This window comes from Microcaecilia unicolor, chromosome 1 (assembly GCF_901765095.1).
Source record: "Microcaecilia unicolor chromosome 1, aMicUni1.1, whole genome shotgun sequence".
Taxonomy (NCBI): Eukaryota; Metazoa; Chordata; class Amphibia; order Gymnophiona; family Siphonopidae; genus Microcaecilia; species Microcaecilia unicolor.
This window is the reverse complement of record NC_044031.1, coordinates 724,017,792-724,036,968: the sequence shown is the minus strand read 5'-3', so window position 1 is coordinate 724,036,968 and position 19,177 is coordinate 724,017,792. Positions and strand designations below refer to the sequence as shown.

At 43.4% G+C, this 19,177-nt stretch overlaps 1 protein-coding gene across 2 annotated transcripts in view; it reads right to left on the bottom strand.

Annotated features, from left to right (window-relative positions):
- Window positions 1-3,850: 3,850 nt before the first annotated feature.
- GATM (glycine amidinotransferase) overlaps window positions 3,851-19,177 on the bottom strand; it is a 67,284-nt gene continuing 51,957 nt past the window's right edge. For both annotated transcript variants that reach the window (XM_030189603.1, XM_030189602.1), the window contains exons 7-9: window positions 8,937-9,000; window positions 8,229-8,345; window positions 3,851-5,506 (exon numbers count right to left, since the gene is read on the bottom strand). In XM_030189603.1, coding sequence (XP_030045463.1) covers window positions 5,394-5,506; window positions 8,229-8,345; window positions 8,937-9,000 — 294 coding nt within the window. In that variant the 3' untranslated portion in view covers window positions 3,851-5,393. The remainder of the gene's footprint in view (window positions 5,507-8,228; window positions 8,346-8,936; window positions 9,001-19,177) is intronic.

The window sequence follows — 19,177 nt, the reverse complement described above, 5'->3', positions numbered from 1 at the left end:
AGTCCCATTTCCCTTTCCCTATTTGAGATTCTAAATGGAATGTTGAGATTCTGTTGCTGCTATTGGAGATTCTAGATGGAATGTTGCTACTATTTGAGATTCTACATGGAATGTTGCTATTCCACTAGCAACATTCCATGTAGAAGCCTGCCCTTGCAGATCAGCAACGCACAGGCTTCTGTTTCTGTGAGTCTGACGTCCTGCACGTATGTGCAGGACGTCAGACTCACACGAAACAGAAGCCTGCGCGACCGCATTGCTGATCTGCAAGGGCAGGCTTCTACATGGAATGTTGCTAGTGGAGTAGTAGCCTAGTGGTTAGTGCAGTGGACTTTGATCCTGGGGAACTGTGTTTAATTCCCACTGCAGCTCCTTGTGACTGTGGGCAAGTCACTTAACCCTCCATTGCCCCAGGTACAAAATAAGTACCTGAATATATGTAAACTGCTTTGAATGTAGTTGCAAAATACCACAGAAAGGCAGTATATCAAGTCCCATTTCCCTTTCCCATATTCTATAACAATGCAGGTAAATGCTAGGAACATCTCTGTTCTACCCATGACCCTTCCATTTCCACACACCTCTTTTTTATTCACATGTAAAATTTAGGCACAGATATCACACCTAAATTTACACGTGTTAAGTTCCAATTAACTCTAATTAGTACCAATAATTGCTGGTTAAAAAATAATTATTGCTGCTAATTAGCTCATTATGTGTGTGCAAGTTTTATAGAATTAGGGGGTAAGCGAAAGGGAATGGGACTTGATATACTGCCTTTCTATGGGTTTTGCAACTACATTCAGAGTGCTTTACATAGTATATACAGGTACTTATTTGTACCTGGGGCAATGGAGGGTTAAGTAACTTGCCCAGAGTCACTAGGTACTGTAGGGGGAATCAAATCCAGGTCCCCAGAATCAAAGGGCAATTGTATTAACCTCTAGGCTACTCCTGTTCTGTAACAGCATGTGTAAGTGGCACAGCACATATATACAAAGGGGACGAACACTTGGGCTGGACATACGCAGGGCTCTCACTTATATGTACAGCTTACAGAAAGAATACTGCAAGTTAAGCAGATCCCTGCTGCATTTATTTGACTACAGCCCAGTGGCATACCAAGGTGGGGGCGGTCCACCCCGGGTGCACGCGGCTGGGGGGGTGCTGTGCGCCTGTCGGCTCTTCGTTTTCATGCTCCCTTTGCCCCAGAACAGGTTACTTCCTGTTCCGGGGCAGAGGGAGCATGAAAACGAAGAGCCGGCAGGCGCGCCGCACCCCCCCCAGCGGCGTGCACCCGGGGGTTCTTTCGCCGGGGGGGGGGGGCGTCGCACTGTTCCTGGGGGGCACTACACCCGGGGGCGGGGTGCATCGGTGATCCGCCCCAGGTGTCAGCCCCCCTAGGAACGCCACTGCCACAGTCGCACCAGATCTATGACTGGTGTAACTGCAGGTCCATAAATGTACGATGCACCGATCCTGGGTTATGCCACTGTTCTCTAATGGAATCTGGGCACCCAAGTGCTGCTCTCACTGCGCGGCATTGAGGCACTTAAATGAAGCTGCACATTTACAGAATTGCCTCCATTGTGCCGTAGGCCAGGGGTGGGCAACCTCAGTCCTCGAGGATTGCAACCCAGTCAGGTTTTCACCGATGATCTATTTGCATACAATGGAAGCAGTGCATGCAAATAGATCTTATGCATATTCATTTGGAGAAAACCTGTAAACCCAACTGGGTTATATCCCTTGAGGACTGAGATTTCCCACCCCTGCCCTATACCCTTGGAAAAAGAGGTACCCAGGCATTAATGACAATACTTCTAACACTATTGCTGTCTGGATGTCTCAATGCCATCTCAAATCAAACATGGCTAAAACTGAACTTCTCATTTTTCCCCCCAAACCCACCTCCCCTATTCCCCTTTCTCTATCTCTGTTAATGGCTCTCATATCCTCCCTGTCTCCTTGGCTCGCAACCTTGGAGTCATCTTCGATTCCTCTCTCTCCTTCTCTGACCATATTCAACAAATCGCCAAAACCTGTCGCTTCTTTATCTTCAACAATAGCAAAATTCGCCCCTTCCTTTCTGAACACGCCACCAGAACCCTTGTTACTTCTCGCTTGGACTATTGTAATCTACTTCTCACTGGCCTTCCACTCAGCCATTTCTCTCCTCTCCAATCTGTCCAGAATTCTGCAACACGACTTATTTTCTGCCAAAATCGTTATGCCCACTCTAGCCCACTCCTCAAATCACTTCACTGGCTCCCTGTCCACTTCCATATACAGTTCAAACTCCTCTTACTGACCTTTAAATGCATCCACTCCATGACCCCTCATTACCTCTCCTCTCTCATTTCTCCCCACATTCTTCCCCATGAACTCCGCTCTCTGAACAAATCTCTCTTATCGTCCCCCTTCTCCTCCACCGCTAACTCCAGACTTCGTTCCTTTTGTCTTGCAGCACCTTATGCCTGGAACCGTCTTCCTGAACCCATACGTCTAGCTCCTTCTCTACCTGTTTTTAAATCTATGCTGAAAGCCCACCTTTTCACTTCTGCCTTTGGCTCCTAACCACTACTCATTTGCCCTCCTCCTCTCTACCCATTAATTCCCTTGTCTTGTCTGTCTGTTCTACCTAGATTGTAAGCTCTTTGAGCAGGGACTGTCTCTTTATGTCAAGTGTTCAGCGCTGCGTGCATCTGGTAGCGCTATACAAATGCTATTAGTAGTAGTAGTAGGACATGTAGCTGTTCCTGCCAATTGTAAGAGATTTATGGGATCACACCTTCTGATATGAAACTGAAATGTGCTCATTATTTTGTGCTTTCTTGATATTCTGCACTGTACAATGTTCATGAATAGTGGAGGAAGCAAAAATAATATAACATCTCTATATTAATTTGTGCTGATTTTCAAACCGCATGAGTGTGTTCTAAAACAAAGCTTCTGCTCGCATTCAGGGTTACCAGATAGCTTCAGATCACGGAAGACAATCTGAGCCAGTCATGTTTAACTTCTATTGCGTTCAATGGAAGTAAAACCCGGACTGGCTCAATCTGTCCTGCATGGCCTAGAGCCATCTGCTAACCCTACTCACATTCTTATGCTGATATGGATCCTGGTTTAGTAATGTGATAGCACCATGTTATACCCAGAGCATTTGAGGACAGCATGTTCAACTTAGCACTGAACTGGCTTCCGATGTAGTGGCATGGCCAGTTAGGATGGGTGGGCCATCCAAAGGTTGCCTCCCCCCCCCCCTTGTCCTGCACTGCTCTCTGTCCTCTGACCTTGGATCCAGCATTATCCCCCCTCCCCCGTAGCCCTGTCTACCTCATCAACTTTGCTGGCCCAGCAGCTATATATCTCTATTTCTTAAGCTGTCTTCACAGCCTTCCCTCTGCTGTGTCCAGGAATAGGTAATGACATCAGTGAGGGTGGGATGCAGCAGGAGGAAGCCTGCATGGCCAAGATAGGTGCATCACTGCTGTGCCAGTGAAGATACTGCAGTACATCAGAAAGGGAGAGGGCAGCTGCCAGGTCACAGGAGGGGAATGCCAGATCAAGGGGCAGGAGAGAGAACAGCAAGGTGGCTGCCACTGAAATTTCTTGGTGGGTCATTCAGGCTGGGCCTGTGCCCACCAGGCCTACCCATAGCTAGGCCACCGATATTGACAACCTGTATATACATTCCATATATTTTCTTAGGCAGAGGAGTGGATGCAATATTAAGCAAGCTCCATTGTGTCCAGGGAGGGACCATTTGTATTGTTTGGTATTCCAATCATTTTGAAATGTTCCTGCCTATGTTCTTAGGGATAATAAGGCTGCATAAAGGCTCAGGTATGTTTTCAATGCAAAAAGAACTAGTTTATTAGCATAAAAAATGTGCCCCCTATCCAACATGTGGACTTTACAAGTAATTAAAAACAAAACAAGAATTTCCAGCTTCATCGAGACTTCAACGATAATGAAACCTTTCAAAGGACCAACAAACATGGCGTTTCACATTAGCTTTTGGGACCTCCCAGGCCTGTCTTCCTATCAGTGGCATACCCATAGGGCCCTGCCCCCCCCAACACTTTGGACTTCCTCTCCCTCCAAAACTGCAGCACCCACTTAAATGGCTGGTGGGGATGCCGAGGCCCTGCCAGCCAAAGAAATGCAGTGCCCAAGCCGTTTCCCGCCCTCCTTGTGCTGCTTCTGTAATGTCGAAGTCGGCAGCATGCCTCCTGCTGCTGACACTGGGTCTTCTCGTGCATGCTCGGTTCGTGCAAGAACTGAGCATGCTTGGGGAATCCTGGAGTCAGTACCTGGAGGCATGTCGCCAACTTCCGCATTTCAGAAGCAGTGCAAGGAGGCAGGGAACAACTCGGGGACTGTAATTCTTTGGCTGGCAGGGATTTAGCATCCCCACCAGGTATGTTTAACGCATGGGGGGGGTGGGGGTGGGGGGGGGGTGGAAAGGAAGAAAGGGTTGCTACCCCTGGCTCCCCCTCCCCCCTAAATTGGAGGACTGGCTGCACCCCTGTTTCCTATGAAACCTCAGAAGTTCCTGTACTCTCACATCTTTTGGGTTGGTCCTTTAAAAATGTTTCACAGCCAACAAAGACTCCGGTTTTCTCCAGGACATATATAGCTGCTAGAACCTGGCATTAATACATCTGTAAATCATGCACTGTGAAGAGAAAAGGGTAAGCATAGATCAGTTTCACAAAGTGTAAGGACAAGCTCTGAAAAGCCACAGGGCAGCTCTTCAGTGGGTTTTATAAAATAGATTTAAAAAAGAAACCCTCAGTGGGGCAAACTATACAGGCAATTGTGTAAATGTTCCATTTTAATACAAAGCAATATGCCATTTAGAGTGTTCTCAACAACAAAATAAGAAAATAACGTTCTAACCTTGACGGGAGAGAATATTATGAAATGACTTTGATGGATTCATTGCTAAATCCCCATTTATAAAGATAAATGAAAAGTACATTAGACCTGATTATAAAAAATGTTAAATAAACAAGGGTTTAACAGTATGAGCTGCCTTTTTGATAGAGAGAGGTAGATGGGGAACGTTAAGTGATTAAACTCTGGTCTTTCAACCACAAACAGCCCTGAAATACTGCATGATGTCAACTGAAGGTAAGCTGAAAACACCACCAAGGAAAATAAAGGAACCCTTTCAAAAAGTCAGACTTGCCAGTGATGTCTGAACACTTAAACTAGACTGCATAGCCTGCCAGAGATGAATAGAGGGATAAGAACCCAACGTTGACAATCAAGACAAGAGATCATTGCCGAGGCAACAACTTCTGGGAAAGTGTTTGTGAAAAGCAATGGTTCTCCTCCCAGCAGATCCACATGTTGAATCGTCCGGACTCAGCCGTCCACGCCTAGTCAAAGTAGGACTGCAGGGTGCCGCGGCGACGCACATCGCAGGTCCAGCAGTGGAAGCCGCCTCCCAAAGAATTGGCGTGGCGAATGCTCACTTTAACAGTAGAAATACCTGCAGGCAATGAAAAGGTTTGCGTAAGCATCAAAACCATATTTAAAAATGGCACGCACGCAGAAGTGAAAACAAGTCCATTCCCAGCACACAGAAAAGAAACTATACATAAAATAAACAGACCAATCAACCTTTGATGGTCAAAATATATCTAATATGTGCTTTTGGTTTACATGAGATTTTTATTAATTAATCTTTTTAGAAACATAATGAAGGTTGAAGTCTTCCAGGGTAGGAAGGACTTTTTTTTTTGTTTCTTATTTTTATTAAGGTTTCTCAAACATGACACAAAACAAAAAGGGAAAAAAATAACCAAAAGCAATAACAATCCATGGCAAATAGAGAAACAAAAATGAAAAGACAGAACAACCATTTGCACAGGTGAAAAAAGGGATTTACCCAAGTAAACTCTCCTATCTTAAAATTGCCCTTACAGCAGATAAAAGGTATGGGGTCAATTTTCAATGCATTTGGGCTACCAAGTGTTAGATTCCTAAGTTGGGCTCTTTGAAAATTTACTACTAGTACTACTACTTATCATTTCTATAGCGCTACAAGGCATACGCAGCGCTGCACACCATACACAAAAAGACAGTCCCTGCTCAAAGAGCTACAATCTAGATAAGACATGAGACAGACAGAACAATTAAGGGTAGGGGAATAAAGAGGTGAGGATAAAGGATAGGGCATGTGAGCAGTGGTTAGGAGTCAGAGTTCTTAAATTTATGCTCTAAATTTTCCTAAACTCTTAAATTTAGGATCCTAAAAAGTGGGTGGCAACAAGGGCGGATTTAGGGTAGGGCAACACTGATTTTCAGCACTAGGCTCATAAGTTAGGCTCTTAAATCTAGTCAAATGAATGGCAGGCCTACATTTATAATCTTAACTTTTAAGCTCCCGAATCTGGTGAATTCCTCAGCAAAAACGTACTGATCACTATTAAGCTGGGTACTGATACTGAATATCTGAGTCAGAGGCTCCCTCTCCCTCCTCCTAGCCTGAGGTTGTGAGTCACCATGAAACCCTTACTTCTGCTGAGAGACAGTGCAAGCCTGAGCCTGTAAAGCCAGGGTAGTAAGCAGAAGATTGCAAGGGGGTATTTAGGAACTCTAGCACCAGCCCTGCTCTCAATGTGATCATAAATACACACATAGGGTATGATTCTATATATGGAGCCTAAAAAATCTGCACAGAAAACATTTCCGCCTAACCGTATTCTATAAGCGGCGACTAAATTTAGGCAGGGTATATAGAATACACTTAGTTGGTGTCTCCATTTACACCAATGAAAATGTGGCGTAAATCCCGGTGCGTGGATTTAGGCAGAGAGGACCATATTCTGTAACAGTCCGTGTAAAGTTTGGAACACCCATGAAATGCCCATTTCCCTGCCCATAACCATGCCCCTTTTTGCCTGCACGCTAGAGAATGACACGGGGACGGGGACCTGTAGTAACCGTGGGGACAGGGACAGAGCTTGCGGGGACGGGGCAGGGACGGGGAAAACCTTTGTCCCCATGTGATTTTCTACTTTGAAGCCTGTTAATGAACTGGACTGTTATTTATGATTGAGTGATGCAGACAACGATATTTTGATTTTTGGGAAAAACATGCAAATATGCTGGCCACATCTATCAAAATTTGCATAGGGGATCCTGTACATCTTGCTACTAGCACATCTTCTAAGAAGACATCTTCTATTGAAGGAAGACAGGAGAAGTAGACTGAATCCTGAGATTGTTGATGACTTCTTATTCATCTACAGATTAAAAAATCATAACAGTGCTTCATAGGGCATATTTCTCCCCTCTAAGGCAAATAGAATTGGTTGCATTTTGTACCCCTGGATGTTTTAACAGGGTGGATTAGGATTCCTCGGGATAGTAGAAATCAGCTATTGTTGCGGGTTGGAAGGGTAGAGGGTGGTGGTGATGAGGAGGGTTATTATAGCTGCTTGCTCTTATTGTTTTCTATTTGTAACTTATGCACAACAGTTGCACAGCATATTGTTCCTTTTATAGTTTAATAAAAGATTTAAATATAAAATCATAATTGTTTGAGGTGTCTGCAGATGAGGACAGAGCCCATGGGGATGGGGACAGAACCTGCGGGGACAGGGTGGGGACGGAAACAGGGCCTGCGGGGATGGGGCGGGGACGGAGACAGAACCTGCAGGGATGGGGTGAGGATGGAGAAAGAACCCACAGGGACGGGGCGGGGACAGGGCCAAACTTTGTCCCTGTGTCATTCTCTACTGCGCACATTAAAATTTAGGTGCAGTACGTTACATAATATGCTTAGGGAGTTGTGTGTGTAAATTCTAATTATTGCCAATTAGTGCTCATTATTCCTTGTTAAGTGCTGTTAACAATGCTGATTGGCTTGTTAAGCCAATTACCCTACGAGTGCTGTTATAGAATATACTTGAATTTCAGCACAGAATGCTAGGCACGCTACATAGAATCTGGGGGATAGTGGAATAAGTCCTACACTTTTAGCTGCTGTGGTAAAGGGCATTTTCAGACAGTCAAGGGCTGGGGAAACACTTTTTTTAAACTCTCTATAATTGGCTTTGAAGATTGTTCTCTTTAAAGAATTCAGATTCAGCTGTAAAAACCAACATAGTCAAACATTCCAAACATTTTTCATCTGAAACAGACTGTACATTTCATCACTGAGCCAGCTGCTTGCTGGCAGCATGTTTACCATATGCAATACATACCTAAGTTTTCAAACATTTTATGAATTGAGTGTTCATTGGCATCCACCATCACACGCTTTTCATCCAGCATTAGAACATTCATGGACAGCCATTTAGATGACATCCACAGTGGATGATCTGAACAGAGGAAGAGGAAGCAACCAATATGACAGCACTGTTTGTGATCCTGTTTGTACTTAAGAGGTGAAATGATTCAGACTCACAATACAGTGCTAGTGTATAGAGGTATACAGAGGCATACAAGGGCACAGGCAGTGGAGTACCGAGGGCAGGGCGGTGGGTGCGGTCCAACCCGGGTGAACACGGCAAGAGGGGTGTTGTCGGCTCTGCTGGTTCCCAGCTCCCTCTGCCCCGGACCAGGAAGTAATAGCAGAGGGAGCAGGGAACCAGCAGAGCTGACAACTGTGCAGCTGCTCCCAGTAGGTAGGAAGAATGCGGGGGGGGGGGGGGGGGGCTTGGAGGTGATGCACCTGGGGGAGGGGGTCATGCTACACCCGGGGGGATGGATGACACTGCACCCGGGGGGGGGGGGGGGGAAGGGTGCGCAGCTGCGATCCACCCTGGGTGGCAGCCGTCCAAGGAACGCCACTGAGCACAGGGAAGTGTCGGAAAATGTACAGCGATATATGAAGGTGTTAGGAAGAATAAGAAAGGATAGAGAGGCATACAGACGTGAATGAAGGGTTTTGGGGATATGAGGATGCATACCATCTGGGATCAGAGGTGTTGGAGGAGTAACCACAGTCCATCCTGCCTTCTTGAACATGTCAATCTGAAAAATATTTGATGTCAAACATAATTATGACCTTATTAAAACTCATATTGAACAGAAACATAGAAACAGAAAAATGACAGCAGATAAAAACCATAAGGCCTATCCAGTCTGCTCATCCATACCATCTACTATCTCTTCCTCTCTCCTTTAGAGATCCTATGTACTTGTCCCAAGCTTGCTAGAGGTCAGATACAGTTTTCATCTCCACCGCCTACACTAGAATGCTGTTCCTCATATTCACCACCCATTCCATCAAGAAGTATTTCCTTAGGTTACTCCTCAGCCTGTCTCCTTTCACCTTCATCCTATGCCCCCTCATTCCAGAGACTTAAGAAATTCTAACTTAAACCCTAGATTTTTCTGAGGTTTATAGCCCAGAACAGTAAACGCTCTGAAAGGAGTTAAGTCCAGGGGGCACCTTCCCAGCTTTATTAATGAACTACGAGTAGTTTAATCCCTGCTTTCAGGTTACAGAGACCTCTCCATCCCAGCACCTACTTTCAAATAATAAGGCTGGCCGTGGCACAGAGAAAGTATAGGAACAAATGACAAAAGCAATGCATAGCATTAGAAATCACATAGAAAAGGGGAACAGGGGAAGGCTAAACAATTTATTTTCATTCCTTATAGGGCTCCTTTGTGTTTCCTCATTCACTGTAACCTCCAAAGCTCTTCCCTCCAGTTCAGAATCACACTGTGGTATTGTTATCCCGTTCCTCCCTTCCCTTTCTTATTCTCAGTATAAGCACTGGCACATCCCATTAGAACTGGTGCATATCTCCTGCACAGGAAGGATTTGCATAATAGGAATTAAGCTTTAAATCTTCCTCAGATCTGAAAAAGTAAGACCTTCGGGACTCTAATCAGTTCTCTACTGCTTGGGGAAACCAAGTACCTCTGTACTGGATAAGAGGCCATCCTCAAAAATAAATCCTCTCTCTCTAGTTAAGTACATAAGTATTGCCATACTGGGAAAGACCAAAGGTCCATCAAGCCCAGCATCCTGTTTCCAACAGTGGCCAATCCAGGTCACAAATACCTGGCAAGATCCCCAAAAAGTACAAAACATTCCATAATGCTAATCCCAGAAATAGTGGATTCTCCCCAAGTCCATTTAATAATGGTCTATGGACTTTTTCTTTAGGAAGCCGTCCAAACCAGTTAAAAACTAAGAAAGCATCCTGCGTGAAGCTTGGATTAAACTGGAGAGTTTCAAAGAGTTTACAGCATAGATCAGAAAGAACAGAAATCTTGAATTACAGATGTTAATAAGATTTAATGGCTGTGAAAAAGGACTTTTGTTAAACAGTTTTCAGAAGAGAAAAATGAATCAGAAAAATTATTTAACATCACTGGTGGCTTGTTGAGATCCTCCAAGATTAGATTTAGGCCTCTAGAAGAGGCCCTTGACACTGATGCTTTGGTCACTAATTTGATTCCAAATGTAGACAGAGCTTCAATTCTGGCTGATTTTGATTTTGGTGAGAGATTTGATAGTGTCATTGACATTATAACTTATGCCTTTTGGAGTGGAGGAGTGGCCTACTGGGTAGGGTGGTGGACTTTGGTCTTGAGGAGCTGAGTTTGATTCCCACCTCAGGCACAGGCAGCTCCTTGTGACTCTGGGCAAGTCACTTAACCCTCCATTGCCACATTGAGCCTGCCATGAGTGGGAAAGTGTGGGGTACAAATGTAACAAAAATAAAAAATTCTGAGACTGATTAAGAAGAGGGGAGAGTTGGATACCTGCCCCCAGATAAACCTGAATCTATGCAGTGTAATGCTTTTTCCTTCCTCTCCCCACATACTTGGTACAATCTCCCCCTCACCCTCTATAGTAGCATTTCCTTTAAGAACTTTAAAGCCAAACTAAAAACTTGGCTTTTTCAACAGGCATTCAGAGAGACTATCTGACTGTTAGCACCGGCTAAACAATCCTACCTTTACATTTTATTAACATTTTAATTGATATTCCCCTGCCCATGGACTAATTTTAAATAGTGACCGTTTTAGAGGTTAAGAACTTGGTAGTCAGATTCTTAGACCTCAAACGGGATGCAGATTATCTCTAACAAAAGCTTGTATCACAGTGACTGTCATCTTGCCTCAATGAAGGAGCATATCCTTCATGGACTGGCTCTGTCCCCACCCAACCAAATTCTAGAATCAGTGAAAACAGAATCTAATTACTTTTATTTCCAAAGAATGTTAAAAAAATTGGCTTTTTAAGAAGTTTCTCTGTTGAATTTTAATGACTTCCAGATTGTTTTCTTAGGACATTTTCTTTAGTATTTCTGTTTATATATATATATTTTTAGATTTTATTATGATATTTTATGACTTATTTTATTGTTCTCCACCTGGAACCCTTTGGAAGCTTGCAGTGAGGATAGGGATAAGTGGAGACACATTCATTATTATAAGGATCATGCATTTGATATACCATCTTTGTGTAATACACCAAAGCTATTTACATATTATATGCAGGTACTTTCTCTGTCCCTAGTGGGCTCATAATCTAAATTTTTGTAGTTGGGGCAATGGAGGGTTAAGTAACTTGCCCAGGGTCACAAGGAGCTGCAGTGGGAGTTGAACCGATTCCTCTGATTCTTAGCTCACTGAACTAACCATTAGGAAAAACAGAGTTTTTGTGTTATGTAGATTGTGAAAAGTGGTAATGAATGCCAAACATTATTTAAGATAGTGAAAACCCTGTCCAAAATGAAAACTGTAGGGGGGAGTGGAAAAGTTGGATGATTCAATGGCTTCCAGTCCACATGTAACTGAAAATCCAAGCAATATGTGTGTCAAACTATCCAACCCTGAGAAACAGCCCAATTTTGGAGAGAGGGAAAAGAGATTAGATGAGGCTAATCTTTACTCTGGGCAAAGGGGTGACTATCCTCCTGAGGTCCTAGGGACCACCACCATTGGGACAAATTTCTTCAAAAGTGGATAAAGTGGAGGTCAAACAAATACTAAATAAATATGCAAAAGGTAGTTTTGAGCTGGACCCTTGCCCAGCTGCACTATTCAAAGGGGTGTCAATGAAGCTGACAAATTGGTAAATATTTTTTTATTAATCAGGTTTTAGAAAGTGGAATGTTTATTTTATTTGTTTCATTTGTATCCCACATTTTCCCACCTTTTTGCAGGCTCAATGTGGCTTACAATGTTCGGTTATGGCATTCGCCATTCCAGAGTAGAAAGTTACATTTGGAGTTGCATAGAGAAAAGGATAATAGGACATCATACTTTCCCCCAGATTGAAGGATTTGGAATAGAGAGGACATCTTGTACCAATTACCACTCACTCACCAGTATACCGGAGTTGGCCGAACTGTTAGCATCTATTGTGGCTACTCAATTGTAAAACTACTTCAATGCTAGTTTCAATGTTATCAGACGAGGAAAATGGTGGATAGAATGAAAGAGGGCCTCGTCCTCCAATTGGACCTTTCTAAAGCATTTGAGGTCACTGATCATGACATTTTATTGAAACAGATACTGTTAATGGTTGGAGCAGTTCAAAGTTGGTTTGCCACATAGTAACATAACATATAGTAGATGACGGCAGAAAAAAGACCTGCATGGTCCATCCAGTCTGCCCAACAAGATAAACTCATATGTGTATACCTTACCTTGATTTGTACCTGCCTTTTTCAGGGCACAGACCGTACAAGTATGCCCAGCAGTATTTCCCACCTCCCAACCACCAGTCCCGCCTCCCATCACTGGCTCTGGCACAGACCGTATAAGTCTGCCATCCACTATCCTCGCCTCCCAACCACCAACCCCTCTTCTCCCACCTGCTCCGCCACCCAATTTTGGCTAAGCTTCTGAGGATCCATTCCTACTGCACAGGATTCCTTTATGCATATCCCACGCATGTTTGAATTCCGTTACTGTTTTCATCTCCACCACCTCCCGCGGGAGGGCATTCCAAGCATCCACCACCCTCTCCCTGAAAAAATACTTCTTGACATCTTTCCTGAGTCTGCCCCCCTTCAATCTCATTTCAGGTGCTCTCGTTCTACCGCCTTCCCATCTCCGGAAAAGATTTTTTTGCGGATTAATACCTTTCAAGTATTTGAATGTCTGTATCATATCACCCCTGTTCCTCCTTTCCTCCAGGGTATACATGTTCAGGTCAGCAAGTCTCTGCTCATACGTCTTGGAACGCAAATCCCATACCATTCTCGTAGCTTTTCTTTGCACCGCTTCCATTTTTTTAACATCCTTTGCAAGGTACGGCCTCCAAAACTGAACACAATACTCCAGGTGGGGCCTCACCAACAACTTGTACAGGGGCATCAACACTTCCTTTCTTCTGCTGATCACACCTCTCTCTATATAGCCTAGCAACCTTCTTGCTACGGCCACCGCCTTGTCACACTGTTTCGTCGCCTTCAGATCCTCGGATACTATCACCCCAAGATCCCACTCCCCCTCAGTACCTATCAGACTCTCACCACCTAACACATAAGTCTCTGGTGGGTTTTTACTCCCTAAATGCATCACTTTGCATTTCTTCGCATTGAATTTTAATTGCCAAACCTTAGACCATTCTTCTAGCTTCCTCAGATCCTTTTTCATGCTTTCCACTCCTTCTTGGGTGTCCACTCTGTTGCAAATCTTAGTATCATCCGCAAATAGGCAAACTTTACCTTCTAACCCTTTGGCAATGTCACTCACAAATATACTGAACAGAATCGGCCCCAGCACCGATCCATGAGGCACTCCACTACTCACCTTTCCCTCCTCCGAGCGAACTCCATTTACCACCACCCTCTGTCTTCTGTCCATCAACCAGTTCCTAATCCAGTTCACCACTTCGGGACCTATCTTCAGCCCATCTAGTTTATTTAAGAGCCTCCTGTGGGGAACCGTGTCAAAAGCTTTGCTAAAATCTAAGTAGATTACGTCAATAGCATGTCGATGATTCAATTCTCCAGTTACCCAATCAAAGAATTCAATGAGATTCGTTTGGCATGAATTCCCTCTGGTAAAACCATGTTGTCTCGGATCTTGCAACTTATTGGCTTCCAGGAAATTCACTATCCTTTCCATTTCTAAAGAATCAATTTTATAGGGAAAATGGAAAGGTAATATTGTTTTGTCCTTGGCAGGCTTACAGCAGAGTTCCTCAGGGTTCCCTGTTATTACCAATTATTTTTAATATGTTTGTTGGCATATTAGGAGCCACAATTGGAGTTGATGCTGACGATATACAAATTCTTATCTTTTTTACAGACTTATATCTCATACTTAATCAGAAAGTTAATGCTTGTTTCCAGGTAACAAAGGCATAGATGTAGGTTCACCACCTAAATTGAATATTGATTAAACTAAAACTTTATGGGTGAGGTGTAGGAATATAATGGCACCAAAACTGGGATTGTTGGTGGATGGAGCGCTATTGCCTATGAATTCATCAATACAGAGTCTAGGGCTGATTATAGATTCCCATCTTACTATGGAAAAACAAGTTGGTGCAACATACTTTTTCATATTTAAGATAGATGAAACAAATTTGAGATTTTTATCAGTTGACCATTTGTGTATAGTAGTACAGAAAGTAATATTGGCATGCCTGGACTTCAGCAATAAACAATAGTCCCGGCAAACAGACCAAGATAAACAATATTGCTGATCTTGGTTTGTTTGCAGATTCTGCAGAATATGGCCCACAAGATAATTCTCTACAGGCATGTATTTGAGAGAGGGTCAATCCCTATCTGATCAGCTTGTACTGGATGACAATAACACTGAGAACTGAATTTAAAACATTATGTGTAGCTTTAAATCGACAAATGGTTTCGGACCCAAAATTTCAATGTCTCAAGCAGAGTATGCAGTCTTAATGGATTTTTGGTACAGTGCTACTGTTGTGACATTCAGTATTGTCAGCTGTGTCAGAGGATAGAGTGCTAAATATATGAGCTCAGTCAATGGAACTTACTTCCATCACAACTTTGGAAGGAAGGTTCTTATTATTGAGCCTGCTTTTAGTGGGAAAGTGCGGTATACAAATATAATAAATAAATAAATAAATAAATAAATAAATAAATAAATTAGGGATGGGCTGTCATTTGCAATGACATGGGGAATGTCAATAACATACCCCATGTCGTTGTATGTCGATAACAAAAGAAGAAAAAACACATTGCCCCCAATTCTATAAAGGTCACCAAAAATTGCACACGCAAATTTAGGCATGGTCCCGATTTGCGGGTGCATTTTAATAGGATAGTGAGCCAAATAGTGCCAATAATTGGCCTTTTAACAAGCATTACTCACACTAATTAGTTTTCATTGGATGTTGCATGTGTAACGTTAAGCAAGGGATACATGCCTAAAATTTTACGCACGGCCCAAAAAAGGGGGTACGGAAAGGGGATGATCATGGGTGTTTTGGGGCGGAATGCGGGTGTGATTTTGACTTCTGTGCGTAATTACGGAATAAGGATGCTCTGTGCATGAATTTAGGCACGGGCATTTGCACCATGTTTTCATTGGTGAAAACAGTGGCTCCTAATTTACGTGCGACCATAATGTTTAAGTGAACTTTAGGCATGGCTTATAGAATGTCACTTAAGTGGGGGGTTTCGATGCTGATTTTTTTATGTGCCATATATAGAATCTAGTACTTTATGTTTTTTTGTTCACCAATAATAGGGCACACTATTTGCAAAGAATGAACACTCTTTGACCATAGTGCACACATGCATGAACTGCTGCACATGTGTGAACCATAATGCATACACAGTACTATCAAGAAACAGTATGCCCTCTTTGTAAATATTGCACACTCTTTGCAAAGAGACACTATTTTCAAAGAGTGCACATTCTTAGCAACATTGCCCTTGAAATGAAAATAAAGATTAACCAAATCAAAACAAACAGTGCTGCAGATGACCCAGGAAATGACCCCCCCCCCCCCCCCAAATTTAGCCTTTCCATCCCTACATACATTGTTGAAAGCATGGCTTTTCACAAAATATTTTGAGATATAATAGCTTTACAAACATGATATTAGAATATTTGGGTCTGATAATTAAGGGAGTTTATAATGATGTATGTTAGGCATCAGGAATTTATGAAGATATTTTAGAACTGTATTTTTAGTTGTAGGTTTTGATTAGTACATCATTATCTTTTTCGATCCATGGCAAGCGGAATATAAATCATGTATTAAATTAAGCAGAAAATAAATTCTAAAATTAAATTAAATCACAATTACAATCAAATCAGTCCATCACATCATCTAGTTCAACTTCTTCATGAGCATGAAATTGTCAAAGATGCATCCCAGCTGGAATTGAGGCTATTGAAATTTCTATACTGAAGATGCAGGTTGCCAGTAATGTGGATTACTTTTTCATATTACTGGAATTGAAAAGAAGAAGGGCAGGAGTGAGAAATGTGGAAGCACATGTAAAGAGTATGTAACTCTGGGCACACCTCCGGCTCAGCTCTACCCTGGGGTTTCACTCACTCCTTTCCCAGGACTGGGGTTCACTTCACCTGTAAACACACAGCTCCCACTGCTGGATCACTCGAGCTAGGCTGAGGGCACTCTTTCTCTGGGCACTCACTCAATAATTAGTCAGCAGTGTCAGTTGAAAAAACTTCAACTTGCTTTACTAACAGTAACTTGAATAAACAGCTTATAAACTTTGTCAACTTGGTCTGTACAATCAGGGTCTTTCAGATGGTCAGCGTGGCTTGAGACAGTCTCTAATGATATCAGGCAATCAGGGTTCACAGTTCAGCTCTAATCTTAAATCTCCTCCATTTACTACACCAGAAACAGTACTGGGTAATTCTCCTCTTAATTTAACTCAGTCCACGAATGTCTCCACACACAACTGTTGAAGTTATTTTGATTACTCAGTTCCTTTTTACACTCCTCTGATCATGGCTCAGAGAGATGGAATGCGGTAACCATCCACAACATGTCCCCTTTAGTCCTGGATCTTTCTCTTTTCCCAATTTCTTTAGCTCTCATAGGGGCCGATGCACAGCAGCATCCGGTAAATACAGGTGCCGCTGAAAAATTACCAGTTGCAAATAGTGACCAATGCACAAAGGAGACTGCATGCGAATGAGATGCCCGGATCCTCTTTTGTGCATCGATCAGTGTTTGTGACTGGAAGCTTTCAAATGCATTTGACAGTTTGCAACAAATCCCTGGTGATCCAGTGAACTCCCCCCCCCCCCCCCCCGACTGACCAACCTCCCAAACCCAGACTGTGGAAGCTTTCAAATGCATTTAACAGTTTGCACCAAATCCCTGGACCGGTGAACTACTTCCCAACTCCCCCCCCCCCCCACAACTGACCAACCTCCCAGACTTGGACTGCCTCCTGACCTGTCCTCCCCACCAAGATCTCTTAAAAATTCCACGGTGGTCCACTCCATCCCCAGGCACTTCTACTCTGTTCCCAAGTCGGGAACCTGCTTCAGGCACCTTCTGCCTTGTGCAGAGTCTTCCAAACACCACACTTGCAAATTTCTCCTGCCTTGGTACCCAGGACATCCCCCTCAGTGCTCCACCGTAGGGGTGAGCTACCAAAAACCAGAATTTTCTCCAAGCAATCTCTTTTCTTAACTTCTCTGTCCTGCCCCCATGGGTTGGGCTTCACTCTGATTCTCTCCCCAGGCTGTCAATAGCAGCTCTGTCTCCTTAGTAACCACCCTGAAAATCCTTCCTCCCACCCTTCAGGCATGGGCATTTTTCAGGGGGGGGGCATATGTTGGTGGGTTTCTGGGCAGGGATGGGTTCAGTGCCCAGGTTAAAATAATAATTTTAAGAAAAAAAGGTGTTTTATGTTGGCTTTTGGGTGGGGGTCGTGTCTGCAGTGCCCAAGCATGAAAAATTAAAATGTTTTACATTTAATGCTGATTGCTGATGAGCTTAAGGGTGGAGGGAGGGGGACATTGGGAAGAGTAGGGGAGATGTCAGACTATTGGGGGGGGGGGGGACGACGACAGGTAGACAGTAGTACAGGGCTGATGCTAGGCTATAGGGAGGGGTTGGGGGAGCTAGGGTAGAAGTGATGCCTAGCTGCGGGATAGATGATAGGGAAGAGATGGATAGGGCTAATGCTGGGCTATGGGATGGATGAGGGTTAAAAAAGAAGGGAAGGGTAGGGCAGGGAAGGGAAGGGCTGATGCCGGGCTACAGGACAGTTTGTAATTTTTGGTCCTCTATTCTGTAATCCATGAGGGTTGGTATGTGTTCTGCATGTGACCAAGGTGAGATAATCTGCTGGCATGTGGTTTGTGTGGTGTTATGAGTCTGACTTGTCTGAATTTTCCAATGGAATGCAAATTCCTGCTATGTATATTCACCGCTGTCTTTATAAAAGTACTGTTGTTGGTATTCGTGTTCAGAATTGTTGTTAAGAAGCTTCTTTGCAGGCTTTAGTGTTACTTCACAAAGCACCTGGTAGTGAAGGAATTTTGTATTGCTATTATTGAGGTGCCACCAGAATTTGAATGTATTTTTCCTATGTAATTATATTGTAGGATCCTGCCATGTGTGTTGAGAGGTTTGCTGTTGTAGTAGACATACGTATGATCAATTTTAAGATAATGGGATAATGTAATTATATTTAAAAATATCAAATTTTCCATTAAGTATGTATGTGGTTATACTGATGCAGGTCAGCTGTTAGGCATCAAGTGAATTCTAAGGCATTATTTTTGTAGGATCACACAGTGCGTGCCCACCCATATTAGCTCTGGGCCCACCCAAAATCTCAGGTCTGGCTACGCCACTGCCAGAGGGCTCTCACTTATGTGTCACACCAATCCACATGATACATTTGTTTTCTTGGAACAAATATCAACATTTACTTTACTGACACATCATTCATTTCTCAGCAATCATCAAACATCATTCTTTATTCACCAACCAACATAATATCTCTTCCACCCTTCAGACATGGGCATTTTTCAGGGGGGGGGGGGTCACAAATATATAACTCAGAGTGTTTGTTTCCAGAAAGGAACTCGTGAAGTAATTTAGTATAATGAGAAGCCATACAGAATGATATGTCCCTGCCTTAGGGTTATAGCTAACAGTGGCGTAGCCACAGGTGGACCTGGATGGGCCGGGGCCCACCCACTTAGGGCTCATGCCCATCCAACAGTAGCACATGATAAT